This window comes from Barbus barbus (genome assembly GCF_936440315.1).
Source record: "Barbus barbus genome assembly, chromosome: 3".
NCBI classification, from domain to species: Eukaryota; Metazoa; Chordata; class Actinopteri; order Cypriniformes; family Cyprinidae; genus Barbus; species Barbus barbus.
In genome coordinates this window covers 1175663-1191843 of record NC_136731.1, presented here as the reverse complement: position 1 = coordinate 1191843, position 16181 = coordinate 1175663, and the positions used below count along the sequence as shown (strand labels likewise).

Genomic DNA, 16181 nt, shown 5'->3' with positions numbered 1-16181 from the left:
TCCGTTTCAATGTTTGATGTTCCTTCAACAAGCTGGCATTTTTGTAAGGCTTTCCCTAGTGAAAAAAAGTATACTTTATTGTATTTGTAATATATTCCCTGTTTTAATAGTACATTGCAAATATATTCATATAAAATGTACTATTTTTAAATATACAAAAAGTATATTAGCAGCATACTTTTGACTATTTTCACAATACAATTTTTAACACACTTTTGTTGTTGTAATTGTAATTTAGTGTATTTTCTAAAAAAAATATATTTTATAAAAATATACTTGAAGAGAAAGTTCTGTTTATTTTTTAGAAGTTTATTTATTTGTACTTTTCTTAAATATATTTTATGAATATTTTTTAACTATGTGCTGAAAATGATCATTGTAACAATGCATTGAAAGTATACTTTCAAAGTACATTATTAAATAACCTGAAGTTGTAGTATACTTTGTTAAATTATGGATTTTTTTAAGTGTATTTCTTCATGCTTGCAATTCACTTAATTGCTGCTTTCAGAAAGTAATAAAACATATGATAAATGCGTTGAAAGGCCATTTAAACCATTTTTTAATAAAGTGTATATGCTCTGCACAAAAGGCTAATTGTGATTTAAGTATTTTTAATAAATTTATACAAGGTCAAAGAGAGGTCCAACGTATAAACATCAATCCAATTTTATACCAACAGCACACCATATGAACACAAGAAAATGTGTTCTACTGGACAGGAAGTTCAGCTACTGGATTGTGATGTCACAAGTACAGCCAAGTAAACACTGTCTATATTGCATGGCCAAAAAATTAATTTCACTCACACTGCTTTAATACATTATATCATAATCAGTGATCAAAAACTCGTAACATATCATTGTTAATTTTAGACAGAAATAAAGCTTAAAAACAACAATTGGCATTGACATCAGTAAAGCTGCAGAAGTAGTTCCCCAGGAGTCAGTTTTAGTCTCTTTCAATGTTGTTTGGAAGTGGAATGACATACAGTTTGTGCTTAGACCTAATCAGTACACATTTACGTTTGAGTGATTGCGGAGGGACAGCAAACACATTATTGGTGTGAGACACTTCATATATAAATGTTGAGGATATATTTAGCTGAGCATCTCTACACAACTTTCCTCCACTCTTTAACTAAAACACAGAATCTGTTGTTGGTGGATGCAGTAGATGCCCTGTCCTCACACGTCAAATCCACCAGGGTCATAATTTCACAGAATGTTCCGTCACTTAACTGGACAACTGAATTGTTTCTCTTTTTAAGAGTTGTGCTCTTGCAGGAATGATAAAGAACTCCGCTACAAGTGAAACGGTCATAAAATAAACCCGAATTAACGGTGTCACCAGTAAAGTCTTCAATAGCCATCCTCTGCAGCACAGATGTGGTACCTTTCTTCGGGCAACCAAAACCTCTGACATTATCTTGAAACTTCTTTGACTTCTGTCTTAAGCCAGATCTATTTTGGAGTTTGTAAAAAAAAATTGTATGTTTTCATTAGCATTTGCCATTGTAGTCCCTGCTTTTGCTGAGAGAGCCCTCCACCTAAGGAATCTCTTAACTACTTGATCTAGCACATGCGTTGGTCCGTTGAAAAACTCTCAAAGTTACGCACAAACTTTCGAAGAGCTCGTTCTGCCATATCCACATGGTTTGCTTTGATGGCATCATGAAGAAGAGTGTGCATTGAAAAAACTAATAAAAAAAGATGATTCCAGTATTTCTTTTTCAAAATACCACTCAAGACAGGCAAAGCATAAAACAACAAAAAAGACCCCCATTCAGATGCTTTCCAGAATTTTCGGTCTTTCACTGATCTTGGGGTCCTTGTGACTTCCAAAGGTGGGTTAATGGCCTTGAGCCCCTGGTCTATGTCATTGGTCTTTGAGCCCAAGTACCAATCTTCCTTATGGTGTTTTACTGTCCAGCCACAGAGATGTTATCTGTTTAGTTACACCAAGGCAGACACTGTGCTGGTACTCTGGAACGAAGCCTGTGATCATGTTAAAGCTTTCAAGTTCAATCAAAGGTGATGGTCCTTTTACACCCATTACTGGTTGAGCAGGTGTTGCCAGCATAGCATGCCGGAAATGATCTGTCTCTGTCCTTAAAGGTGGTTCCCAAATATATGGGCCACCACCGTAGTGGAGGCAAAAGCCACACCCATATTTTCCATTGAACTGCTTCGTGTTTCTCAGGAGGGGCCGGGCAATTGAATCGGAAGAGCAGAGGAGTGAATGAACCTTGCTTGTATGCTCTACGTTTTCAGAGTCCCCCCATTTGATTCCAATCTGTTGTAGTTCCTTGAGCTGTGACACAAAAGATATAATCCATCCAAGGCAAGACAAGTTTACAGTATTTATATAGCACATTTCACACACGGTGGTAATTCAAAGTGCTTTCCATAATAGGAAAAATAATAATAATAATTACAACAATAAAAACAATGATATAAAAATTAGGGATGCACGATATTATCGGACTGATATCGAAATCGGCCGATAATGACTTTAAATGTAAATATCGGCATCGGCCTGACATGCAAAATTATGCCGATATGGGGAAGGGGTTAACTCGCATGTGCTCAGGGTGTGCTAGCGATTAGATCACGTCAGCAATGTGGCTCATTCTTGAAGCAAAGTTTTGTCTGAATGATGAATAGATGGACTGTTTTGGATTGCTGCATTTAATGTGTGAAGGCATGTACAGAATGACGCGTTCGGTGTGGGATAGAGTAAACAGTTATAGCACAAGCAGGGGCAGCAGTGACAGCCTCCCCCAGGTCCTAATGCCCGTTCGGTAAGTAGTTTTAATAGTAGGGGCGCTGTTGGCCTACTTCTAATTAAATTAAAAGTAAAATAGCCTACACAAATAACATTTAGACTGTGCTTCTGATTAAATAAAGCAGATTTAATGGTCAGAAGCTATAGCTTACATGAAAAAAAAAAAATCACAAACATGACACTTGTAAATTAAATAATTTTATATATACTGATTTATTCATTAATGTGTAACGTTTTATTTTTTAAACAAATCATGAGCTCTAAAAGATTTTCAGAATTTTTACAACTCTTTTGTTTTAGACCATCTACAAATGTTAAATCTTAAAATAAAATATTAGGGTTAACACTGCATCTTTCTGGGGGAAAAAATGCAGCGATTGATATAGTTGATTTATATTTATTTTCAAAGCTTCAATGTACTGTTAAAAAACCTTTATTATTTTTTATTTAATTCTAATAAATAAGTTATTGTTAAAAACGAACCAAAATTAATAATATTTTGCTTATAATTTCTGCACAGGAGGGACTTGGTGTTGTTTCCAACCAAAATAAATATATCGGTATCGGCATCGACATCGGCCAAAATGAGTTGAAAAATATCGGCATATCGAATATCGGCAGAATTCCAAAATCGTGCATCCCTAATAAAAATGTATTTAAAAAGAATCTAAAACATTTAAGAAAAGAAAATGATTATACATAGTGCAATCAGTTTGGACGTAGCACAGTGCTCATTCAACAAATGCACAGCTAAACAGATGAATTTTGAGTCTGGATTTAAATGTGGCTAATGTTGATCTCTTCTTCTTCGCACATCTGATCTCTTCTGGAAGCTGGTTCCAGCTGTGGGCGGCATAATAGCTAAAAGCAGACTCCCCTTGTTTTGTGTAAACCCTTGGTATTTCTAACTGACTCGATCCTAATGATCTGAGTGGTCTGTCAGGTTTATATTCAGTGAGCATATCTGCAGTGTATTTAGGTCCTAGGCCATTGAGATATTTATAAACGAGTAAAAGTACTTTAAAATCAATCCTAAATGTAACTGGAAGCCAGTGTAAGGACCTGAGGGCTGGTGTGATATGCTCAGATTTTCTGGTTCTAGTCAGAATCCTGGCAGCAGTGTTCTGGATGAGCTGCAGTTGTCTAATGGTCTTCTTGGGAAGGCCGGTGAGGAGACCATTACAATAATCCACCCTGCTGGTGATAAAGGCATGAACAAGTTTCTCCAAGTCTTGACTGGAAAAAAACCCCATCTAATTCTTGCAATGTTTTTGAGATGATAGTATGCTGATTTAGTTATTGCTTTGACATGACTACTGAAACTTAAAAGTTCTGTCTCCAGAATCACCCCAAGATTTCTGACTTGATTTTTAGTTGTTTGACCCCTAGAGTCAAGGTATGCATTCACATTGAGAACTTTATCTGTTTCCAAATGCAATGACTTCAGTTTTCTCCTTGTTTAACAGAAGAAAGTTCTGGCACATCCAACTGTTAATGTCATCAATGCACTGGCAGAGGGAGTCAATGGGGCTGTAGTCATTTGGAGATAAGGTTAATTAAATCTGGGTATCGTCAGCATAGCTGTGAAAGGCAGTTTGGTTCTTTCGCATTATTTGACTTAGTGGGAGCATATACAGGCTAAACAAGAGCGGTGCAAGAATTGAGCCTTGTGGGACTCCACATGTCATGGACGTCCACTCAGACTTATGCTCTCCTATACTTACATAATAACCTCTCCCTTCTAAGTATGACCTGAACCATTTGAGTGGCATCCCAGAAAGCCCGACCCAGTTTTGCAGTCTCTCTAGAAGTATGTTATGATCGACAGTGTCAAACGCAGCACTAAGATCTAGTAGTACCAGCACTGATATTTTGCCAGAATCAGAATTCAAGCGAATATCATTTATTATCTTAATAAGCACGGTCTCTGTGCTGTGATGCGCTCTGAAACCAGATTGAAAATTGTCCAGGTATCCATTTGAGTTTAAATTTATGTTTTTTAAATTGACTATTTTCAAATTAGTCGGAGTACTATTAAAGGACTATTTTCCAAAGACATTTTCCAAGAGGACATAAGGACTACAGTTAACTGCAGCTCATACGCTCGAGAGGTTCGTCATCGTCAGATGAAGGAATCCACATTCGAAGCCGCCATCTCATACCGGTCCAGTTTTGGGGTGTTAAAAAAATGGAAGCATCTCCTTCAGGTGGGCTAATCACTGTCACAAGTTACTCTATAAAGAATTTGGTGTTTGTATTACTGCTGCTTTATATAAGCTTTGTAATTTCATTAAATAGACATTTTGACAAAAATCATCTTCAACTATTCTCTTTCTTTGACAAAACACTTCTCATTGAATTACTTTACAGTTTGTTCTATAACAACTCGATTAGCAAATGTTTCTGTTCATTTCCTATACCAACACATAGGCATGATAAAAACAAAGCAGCTCTGATGCAGAATTTTATTAAATCAGATCCAAAGTTTACCAAAACCTTTAGGAATTTCATTCAGACAATGCACATATATGTGAGTTCTGCTTGCAAATATTAGTAAAGAAAACAGAGAGAGTTAGTTAAAGGAGCAGTTGACCAAAAAATGAAAAAGAAAATTTGATTACAAGCCCTTCACTTCACAAGACATTAATCGATGGACTGGAGTCGTGTGGATTATTGTGATGTTTTCATGATCAGCTGTTTAAGTTCTCATTCTGATGGCACCCATTCACTGCAGAGGATCCATTGATAAGCAAATGATGTAAAGTTATATTTCTTCAAATCTGTTCTGAGGAAGAACTCCTCTTTGTCTTGGATCGACTGAGGGTAAGCATTGTTGTAAATATTTGTCATTTTTGGGTCAACTATTCCTTTAATGCAAGACAATACGACATTCAACATTCTTCATTAAGCTTTTTCATCCGGCTACACACAAAACCCATTTTCCGATAACAGGTGTAGTTATTCCAGTCTTTCGAGCGCATTTTCCGATCACAGATGCAGTCACTACAGTCTTTGAAGCCTATAGCAGGAAGGAAAAATACAATAAAAATATAAATATATATATTTATATATATATAATTATTATTCTACATTCGTCTGGTTATTTGAATTGAGGTTACTACTGTTCTACCAGACTGTATAAAAAACAGACAAAAATGGTCATGATATTTCATGAACATTAAAAACACTCACGGTCATAGTTCATCCCAATACAGTTATCTTGCCCATCCTTATCATCGGGTTTTCCAGGAGACCATATCTCTAGGTTCATTTTGGACCCATCATTCCAGAGCCATGATCTCTCCTGTGAACAGAACACCAAAAAGGACACTCAGTTTCCATCACACACATTCATGGCATTGTTTAATAAATATATTTTTTAGTTTTTAAGTATAAAAATCACACTCGCACTAACCACTTGGTTCACAGGTACATAATAAGACGGCATTAATGTTTTCATTTTCCTCCCTCCTTTGTCATCTTCCTCCCTTCCTTCATCAACTCTTAACAGCTGGCGACTTTGTGCATTGATGGTTTAAATTTTATTAATGAAGAACGTGGCAGTTTTCCACACCACAATCTGTCAAGCACATCTTACCAGCAAACATGCACTCGTTCACATCCTTCTCTTCACTCTCTGAGGCAGAAGTCTCCAAACTCATCCTTTCTAATCATCCTGCTACTTGTCTGCTTGATCCTATTCCATTTCCCATTTCCTATTCTCATCTCCTTGAAGCTATTTCTCCTGCAGTTGTACCTGCACTCACTCGCATCATTAACACATCTCTTCACACTGGTGTTTTTCCATCAGCATTTAGACAGGCTAATTAAGAAACCCACCCTTAACCCATCTCTTTTAGAGAACTACAGACCGGTTTCCCCTCTTCCTTTCATTGCAAAAACACTCGAACGAGCGTTGTTCAACCAAGTCTCTGCCTTTCTCACACAGAACAACCTCCTCGACAGCAACCAGACTGGCAAGAGCGGATTTCAAATCTTCAACACTTATCTTGCTGGATCTACCCGCTGCTTTTGACACGATTAACCACCAGATCCTCCTGTCAACCCTGTTGGCAAAGGACATCTCAGGAACCGCACTCCACTGGTTTGTTCTTGGAGAGGTGAGGTGTCCAAGTTGCAACATCTAACTACTGGGGTGCCTCAGGGCTCAGTTCTTGGACCACTACTCTTCACTGTCTACATGGCATCACTAGGTTCTGTCATTCAGAAACAAGGCTTATTGTATCACTGCTATGCTGACGACACTCAACTCTACCTCTCATTCCAAGCTGATGATCCGTCGATAGCTGTTTGCATCTCAGCATGTCTAACAGACATTTCTTGCTGGATGAAGGACCATCACCTTCAACTCAACTTTCCCAAGACAGAACTGCTTGTTCCATCAAACCTATCCAGTTAGGCACATCGACCATAACTCCTTCAAAAACAGCCAGAAACCTTGGAGTTGTGATTGATGACTTTCTCAGACCACATTGCTAAAACTGCCCTGTTCTGCAGATTTGCTTTATTCAACATCAGGAAGATCAGGGCCTTTCTTTCGGAACCTTTCAACACAACTCCTTGTTCAGGCTCTTATTCTGTCCAGACTGGACAATTGCAATGCTCTCTTGGCAGGTCTTCCAGCCAACTCCATCAAACCTCTACAATTAATCCAGAACGTGGCAGCAAGATGTATTTTTTAATGAGCCGAAAAGTACGCACGTCACACCTCTGTTTAACCATTTTGCACTGGCTACCAATAGCTGCTGGCAGAAAATTCAAGGCATTGATATTTGTCTACAAAACCACTTTCACTGACTATTAAATTAACTGTTCCCTCCTGGTGGAATGACCTGAGCAGCCGAGTCTTTAGCCATCTTTAGCATCCAAGAATCGGCTAAAAACACATCACTTCCATTTTTATTTGACCCTCTAACTCTAGCACTCTCTATTCTAATTCTATTCTTTAAAAAATATACTTGCCTCTTTTAGACTTTCACTCTATTCATTTACTACCTAACACTAGCTTCTCTATTATTTTTGTGTTTGTTTTCTTTTTATTCATTATATAATTTAAAAAAGACCTTGCTTCGTGTGCTGCATTAGGCTAACTCAGACTTGTGATAGCGCTTGCATAACATTGCTCTTTCGTAGATTTTGATTGCTTCCATTGTCCTCATTGTCCTTCCAGTCGCTTTGGCTAAAAGCATCTGCTAAATGACTTAATGTAAATGAAAATGTAATGTTTAGTCATCTAAAACATGTTTGTGTTTCTCTATAGAAACTGCCCAGTAGAACTAACAAGACAAACGTATTGGCTGTATCCTAATCTTTCTTTAATACTATGACGTCACTCAAAAACACAAGTACAATATACAAAAGAAGAAGAAAAAAACCATTGACAAAGACATTATAATTTTTATAATAATACTAATAATAATGAATTTAAACAAACATACTGAAACGGAGCCGTAGCCTCCTATCCAGGCCTCAGCTGAAGTTTGAGTTTGAGATTCAATCAGGTTCTGTATGAAGGTGTATTCCGCATCAGTGTGTACAGAGGCGAGGTGCCCGTTGTAGTCCAAACACTGTTTCTAAAGAGAGTAGGACATAAAAACTATTTTTAACTAATTGACAATTTCAAGTCTTAAAGTGAAGGAATCCATATGATTAGATGGCATCCCATACCTCTGCATCAATCCAGGAAGTCCGGCGGCTAAAAAAGCGGAAGCATCTACATTCATATGCAGACCACTGGCAGTCACAGTTTGCTGTAATAAAGTTTTGTTAGTATTATTGCTGCTTCAAACCTTTTGTATTTTCATTAAACTGATATCAGATTGATATTGTACGTACGTGCACACTTTTCGTCTATCGTTGTGTCCAGGTAAATGGTCCCTGTGTGAAAAAGCACAAATGAATAAATAGAACAAAGATACAAATTCAACAAAGTTTAAGATTTTTTTCAAGTTTGTAGGTGTCCAGGTACAGAGACTGAAAAAATAGCATTGCATAGTCCTCACTGTATAAATCAAAAATAGATTAATTCTTGTTAAAAGTAATACAGTAAAGAGCAGGCAATCATTTTCTCTCATTGGATTTCATGAATTTATATAAGGACATCGCCAGCAGCTAGCAAATTAGGCGCAGTCACTTTAAGAAACAACGCATCCGCTTCTTTCTCAACCGTTTACGTTCACTTAAGACATAACCGACAGTTTTTTCAAGGGTACTCGCCAAGACGGGTTCAACATAATATTTTCGGAGTAAGTGCAAATAGCCCATCTTGTTGGCAAAGGCTTTTACACTAACTCTGCCCACTAACGTGTGATTGAGTTAGTTAACACTAATAAAAGACACTAATTCGATATTAGTTCCAGTGGCGTAGATGTTAAAACGCCTGCTTTTTGAGGCAATCGACCCGAGTTCGAGTCCGCCTTTTACCAAACTTTTTTTCTCCCTTTTCAAATCTCATATTGCATCAGAAAGGCATTTATTTTAAATAAAAATGAAGAAAATAACCAAAAAGTTGAAAATAAGAGTATGGGGTAGGGTTAGGGTAGGGGCGGCTTTATTGTCCCGGGTGCCGAATTAAGCTTTTCGCCTCTTTTTGTGTTTCTACGTTTAAACTGGGGAGGAGTTTTGTTCGGTGTTTGCGCGCTGTCCACAGCCATGGGCCCCTATAATCGTCATCACCTTTCACCCCACCAGCGACGACCCCGCTTTTGTCACTACGACTAGACAGAACAAATGTAACGCACTAAAAGACAGCATCAATGTCTCACCATTGCTTGTGTCATTAAGAGGTGTTGCCCCTGAAATAATAAAAGAAAAACATTATATATATACACACACACATACATATATACATATATATAATTGAAATGATCAGATTACAATTTTATGTCTAAACCCAATCTGACAGTCAGTGAGATTTGAGCTAAACTGCATAAACAGAAAACTGGGCAATATACACTTCACAACAATTACCTGAAGCATCCAGAGCAAAGAGCAGAAAGAAAGATAGACAAAGAGACCAGACTGCCATTATTACTGAAATCAACCAGTACTACTGCACACCTGAAAAAAACAGAATAAAACATATATTCAAATATATAAGTTTTTATTCATTATTAACCTGTTCTCACTGTCCTAATTCCAATACTGTACAAGATCCCTGTGTGCCACCATGGAGATGTTATTGAAGCTTGGCTAATTAGGACTGTAAGTCAGATGTAAAGAAATGTATTGACCTGGCATCGGCACACTTAAGATCATTAAGCTGGTTTCTCAAAAATATCTGCTGATGTTTTGTTTTTCTTAAAAAAAATTATTATAATATATTATATATAAAGCATTCCAAATGATCCATTGTCTCAAACCTCACCCTCTATGAAGTTAGTCACGTCCAAGTACTCTGTAGGTCTCTGCAGAACAACAAATGCTTGTCCAAAATCTGACTCTTCAACACCAGATTACGACTCCCTACTTTTATTTGGTTCATACACCGAGGAGACTGCTGTCTGATTGGTTCCTGTCTCCAAAACCCACCACAAATCCGAATCATACACCTAAACCCACACAGGAAAAGCAGAGGATTTCTTCACCACACGTTACATAACCTAAAGTCAATAAAAACATTTACTTGACTTGGTTATTTGATAACTTTGTGTCAATAATGACATTTGATTTGGTCACTCTCACTATGTTTATAGGTATTATTCACAGCTATAGCAGGAATGGAAAGCGGTTTGACTTTTAATTACACATTGAGACCAGGAGAGAGGTGAAGAACATGTGGATGGCATATTCACGTGGGCCTGTGGGGTTGTGTTGCATGTGCCCTTGAGCTCATCAAAACTATTCATGAATTTCTCAAATGTTCACTTCCGTTACCTAATAGAATGGTGAGTTTTATTCTGTGGAAGAAAAGGCCAAATTATTGATCTGCTTGTTAAGACGCTGCTTTTTTATCCGAGACTAGATTTTAAAATTTATCTCCTCCTAGAGCTTTCAAGCTACAACCACAAAACTCGGGTTGGATTTCATTGAGGGAGTCAACACTTTTGTACAGTAAGACTTATACCTCCAGTTTCAGTTTCAAGGCTTAAGACTAGTCCCAGATTAAAATTGAAGTCTGAGCCGTTTCATCTGAAAGAAACTTGCACAGACTGATCTTAAAATACATCAGCGCCTTTGTTTTGTCTCAAGATGCACACTAGTAATGTTTTTTCTAAGGCATGTTTCTAAAAACATTACTTAAATGTCCTTGAGCTAAACTGAGCTATGGCATAACCCTGGCCAGTGTTGGGTAAGTTACTTTCAAAAAGTAATTACTTCATCAATATTGTATTTAAATTACTTTACTAATTACTCTTAGTTACTCAATAAGTAACTTAATTATTCAAATTGCTAATTAGGCTATCTTAAAATCCCTATAAACCTTAATATAAATTCAACTCTTTAGTCTTTCGATTTGAGTCAAACATAGAATAGTTTTAGCCTTTTAGCTTTAAAACAACTGTAATACTTCAACTTTTTTTAACCTTCTTTGGTTAACAAATATAAATACTCTGAAAAATATCTGACTAACAAAAAGCTTAAAAGTTAAACAATACATTTCAGTTTGGCAAGATGTTCAGGAAACGCCAAATCCATAAAGTTTATGTAAAAATAACACGTTAACCAATGTAGGTAAGAATAAATGACAGAAATGATCTTCTCTGCTGAATAAAGCAATGTCAGATTTCGCTGTTCTTGTGAGGTAAATTCCTCATAGTAGGTCTTCTTTCAAAAATGATAACAATGAGATGAATCTTGATTTTATTTTTTGTATCTAGGTGTGAGCGTTTGCTCGCAGGTGACTGCATATTATGAGCTCAGATTCGGGAAAGACTGTACCTCGCTTTCATACAGATTACGTAATCAGGAATATTCGTTTTCGATTTGAATTCGTTCATTTAAAAGTAAAATTCAAGCTTTTTAGAGTCTATAGATTTTAGTCTTATATGTATCTGAGTATTTAAGGTTCCTCTGTGAATCAGGACAATCTGAAAGTGAACGAGCCAGCGCGCGGAGGGTTAAAGCCGCTGCATTCAATTTGATCTTTAGACGGTATATTTACATTTCAAATTCAATATTGATTTTAGAACTGTTGAAATTATTTACTGTGTGTACCACCTCCATTTTACTGAAATTAAATGACCTAAAAATGAACAGTAATCCCTTATTTTACTTTTTCCGTGGATAAGTAATTTAATTACTTAGTAACGCGTTGCACCCAACACTGATCCTGGCTTAGTCTAAACTCTGTCTGTGAAACCAGGCAATAGTGTGTTTAAGCTGTTTATCACTAGCCAAGCTTAATGATTATCCTAGGACATCATGCTAAAAACCATAGACATGTAGAGTTAGATGCCCAAGATGGCGGACACGACTACGTGTCTGGAGCAGTCAAATATGGCATCTACCTATACCTATGTGTGACGAGCGTCCCGATTGCTCATCAGCGTTGCCCTGGAGACGAAGAGGAAACACCTGCACCTCCTCATCACGGCGGATCGGCCACACCTGGGGCTCGTTTGCCCGCGGCCAGATAAGCCGTGCGAGGCTGCACAACAGGGAGAGACATCTCCGAAGAAGCTGAAACTAATGCACGCTACTCTTCTTGATTTCAGAGCCCAGCGAGTGACCGATCCTGCCCTGCCCCGAGCACCGCACCGACGCACCGCACTAGAGAAGAAATCACACCACGAAGAGCACCGCCGCACCTCAGCCACACCTTTTCAACCGACACCCTCACCTTGTTAAATAAATCCACCCTCCGGGGTATTTATTTTGAGCTCTCCTTGTTGTGTGATTCTTCCCACCTGCCACACTATGGTAACAACATGTTAGCAATGTGTTAAATCATTCTAAAAGACATGCCAACAACATATTAATGATGCTAGGAGCATGCTAGAAACATGCTAGCAATATGTTAATCATGCTAACGATGTGTTAAATCACGCTATCAACCTCTATCTATCTAAACTTTGAAACTTCAGCATTGGCAACTGCTTCAAACTTTCAGCCAAGGCTTTTCAAACCAACTTTCAAAGTTTGTTTGCAAACTTGACTCATCTAGTTAGGTTTAGCAATGCATCATGCTCAAACATGAGTAATGTAGAATCACTGTGTATATGACCCAGTTTATCCTCTTTGGCTCGTCAAAATCTCTGAAGAAAAACAGAAAAAGCAAACAGTGTTGAGAAGCAGATTGATACAGCTGTCTCGCACGTTCTGATGTTGAACATTTTAATCTAAAAATTTAGTCTTGACCATATCCCTACACCTAAGCTTAACTATGAGTAATCCCTAAAATCAGTGTGAGTGATGATAGATGAATGCCACAGATGTACAAGAACCAAACACTGATTGTAAGCCTAAACTTCACAAAAACTATAAACTGGTTCTTCAAATCTGATTGGTTAATCACAATGTTGTTCCAGGAACATGTCGCTCTTGGTAAAATCAGGTTCTGCCGGATGTAGGGCTGGGCGATATATCGATCGCGATATGCACGCGCATCTCGTCAGTAAAGCCGCTTCCTCGATTCGCACTAAATCTCCATCATCATTTAATACACGGAGCCATAGTTCACTGACAAGCTATGCAATATCGAGTTCATTACTGAAGGCGATATATCAATGATAATGAACTTGTAGGGAGTGAAATTATTTCCTTTATGAAATGAACTCCTCATGAAGCCAAAACTCAGGAACTCACAGATACCATGCAATAAAACCATACAACTTATCTGGAGAGGAGATCTCCAAAGAGAGCAAACAATACCTCGCTCCTTGCTCATTTACGACCCCCTTCTTGAAGTATATTGCATATGCTCTACTATGTATCTTCCTGAAGTCAGGTAAACATTTTACTCCTAGATTCATCTATGAACAACTGATGTTATGTATTTTCTTATTTCTGAATTGGCTTCTTATTGTTTAATTATGCAATTGGCATGACACGTTTTTACCTAACTAATAATAAATTGTTATTTTTTATTTATTCTGATCTCTTCTGAAATCATTTTCTTGTTGATTAAATGTGTAGGGGTACTTTTTGTTATGAGTATGCAGGCACAGCTCACTTTTTTAAAGATATTATAACCACTCTGCATCCTCTGAGGAAGTTCAGAACTGACGAGTTTGTGGCCGGTTGGGCAGTAAATCTCCATCACGTGTTTTCAAATGGGGCGGCATTTAATACACAGAGCCGCAGTTCACTGACAAGCTACGCAATATCACGTTCATAATAGCGCACAGACCGGCTGACGATATGGCCATGACAATCGCATGCGATTAATTGCACAGCACTAATTATATTCTGCTTACATATTGTGTAAAGATGTGTGTTTCAGATTTTTGTTACCCAGTCAAATCACTGTGATCTTGAAAATGAAATGAAATGATTTCACTGTGGTGCGTGTCTTTCCAGACCAGAAGTTCTGAGAACCTCGTCTACAAAAAGCACAAGAATTCTTCAAGAAAGTGTGCTTCCCGGAACTTGTGGCAAAATATTACTCAAAGGACATGCAGCCTCATGTTCCAAGTGAAAGAGAGCAGTAATAAAGAAGTGGCTGTTGTTTATGAAAGAATTGCACTTAGGCCTACTCAGTTAAGAATTGTTGTTTTTTTTAAGTGTTTTACTTGACTCAAAGAGTATTAGCCTGTTACTTGAAATTCTGTGTTTTTCAGTGTAGTTAAACAAGAAGCACAAGAAACTAAACATTGCACTTTGCAGGAAATTCTTTATTAAAATAAAGTTATTAATGATTAAATTGTCATCTGAAGTATTTCATGTACAAATAGCACACCATGTTCGTTGTAAGGTACACACACACACACAGCAAATACAAACATGTTCAATCTCAGGAGGGTACCACACATTCACATACACTCACACACACCAAACTGAAACCCAAAATTTCGCCTGGGATCTTTTTACCATTCAACATGCACACTTTTCTGTTTCATCTGGCCAAACAACAACACTTGGACACATGTTAACTAGAATACAGCAAACATTAACTATCTTATCAAGAAGGGTAAGTTCTTCATCCTTACAGGGAAGCAACAAACTAATTGGTATTGTGTTATGTAATAGTAATAGACACTGTGGCTGTTACTTCAGAGTGTCCCAGGTGCAGCGTTGGAGCCCAGTCTGGATGAGACTCGTCCATCTCATATGCTGGTTTACCTTTGGGGAGACAAAAGTATCCATATTGAAACAAATTATTGCAATCAACAGTGGGAATACTATACACTATATTGCCAAAAGTATTTGGTCACCCCCTTCAAATGCACAGGTTTGACTACTTTAGTCATTTCTATGAGTACAAATCTTAATGTTTAATCATATAATGATAATCTAGGGAATTGTGTGCTTCTAATTTTATAGCAACAGTTTGGACAGAACCCTTTTCTATTCTAACATGACAGTGTCTCTGTGTATAAGACATGGTTCAAAAAGACATGATTGATTCAGTCAGTGTGGAATAATACTTTTGGCAATATAGTGTATACACACACACACACACATATATATATATACATACTTTACGCTTCAGTTCGAACTGAACTCATGTGGAAAACAATACTCACAGGTGGCAAACATACTTTACAAGTGTTAAGTGAATTTCTCCTGCTTCAGTCTGTAGTTCTGGCTGGGTTACACCTCGGAATACCTGAGTGGCTCAGCTGAGAGCTTTGTTTTGATCACATTCATTCAGCGCACTTTATTTGAACTAACCTAACTTAGCTTGCTCACTTTGCCACAATGTCGACAAAATAGTGCTAAGTTACAAAATGCAGAGGAACCTATGACTACTCCTCTCGGGAACAGAACAAAATGAGAACACAATCATTTGCTAAGTGAAGTTTATACACTTACCTGAATGAAAATGCCTGGAACAAACTTTCAATGATCTTGGGATGTCTCCGAAGAGTATGTCCGTGCGTCTTATGGCGGATATCCAGGCCATCTGTCTCCGCTTGGTTACATCGGACACATGACTCCCTTCATTCTATTTCCAGGCTGGAAAACAATAGAAAGAAAGTCCGCTGTCTAATTTTTTCCCCCCGTCTATCGTATGAACGGACATTACATCCAACAACACAACAGGTTCTTCCCATTATTAAAACTTCCTCGGTGCGTCACAAAAAGTGGCCTCACAAAATTTCGATTTTTCCCATCAGCTACCGCGGCGCTAGAGCCGTGACGTCATGCCCCCATTCCCAATTGCTCACGAGTCACGACATGGTCTTCAACGGACAGCAAAAATCCAAAATCCATAATACAATGTTAATCTCAATGAAGTAGCCATTTTACAAAAGCCGTAATACAATATA

At 37.7% G+C, this 16181-nt stretch overlaps 2 protein-coding genes across 2 annotated transcripts in view; both read right to left on the bottom strand.

The window, feature by feature from the left end:
• The window catches only part of LOC306856321 (uncharacterized protein), a 1000538-nt gene that overhangs the window by 760843 nt on the left and 223514 nt on the right, over positions 1-16181 (bottom strand). The window lies entirely within an intron of this gene.
• On the bottom strand, positions 5239-10308 carry LOC306859458 (galactose-specific lectin nattectin-like). The gene is made up of 8 exons (XM_079400482.1): positions 10175-10308; positions 9778-9867; positions 9573-9602; positions 8644-8685; positions 8476-8558; positions 8247-8381; positions 5980-6091; positions 5239-5806 (listed from the first exon to the last, which is right to left on the bottom strand). Exons 2-8 carry the CDS (start codon positions 9833-9835, stop codon positions 5679-5681), a joined length of 588 nt encoding a protein of 195 aa, XP_079256608.1. The 5' UTR covers positions 9836-9867; positions 10175-10308; the 3' UTR covers positions 5239-5678.

Excerpts from the sequence above, each read along its gene's own strand:
- LOC306859458 (XM_079400482.1), bottom strand. The coding sequence starts at position 9,835 with ATGGCAGTCTGGTCTCTTTGTCTATCTTTCTTTCTGCTCTTTGCTCTG. Across the intron at positions 9,603-9,777 it reads CTTTGCTCTGGATGCTTCAG|GGGCAACACCTCTTAATGAC; the intron begins GTAATTGTTGTG and ends TTATTATTTCAG. Across the intron at positions 8,559-8,643 it reads GATAGACGAAAAGTGTGCAC|CAAACTGTGACTGCCAGTGG; the intron begins GTACGTACAATA and ends ACTTTATTACAG.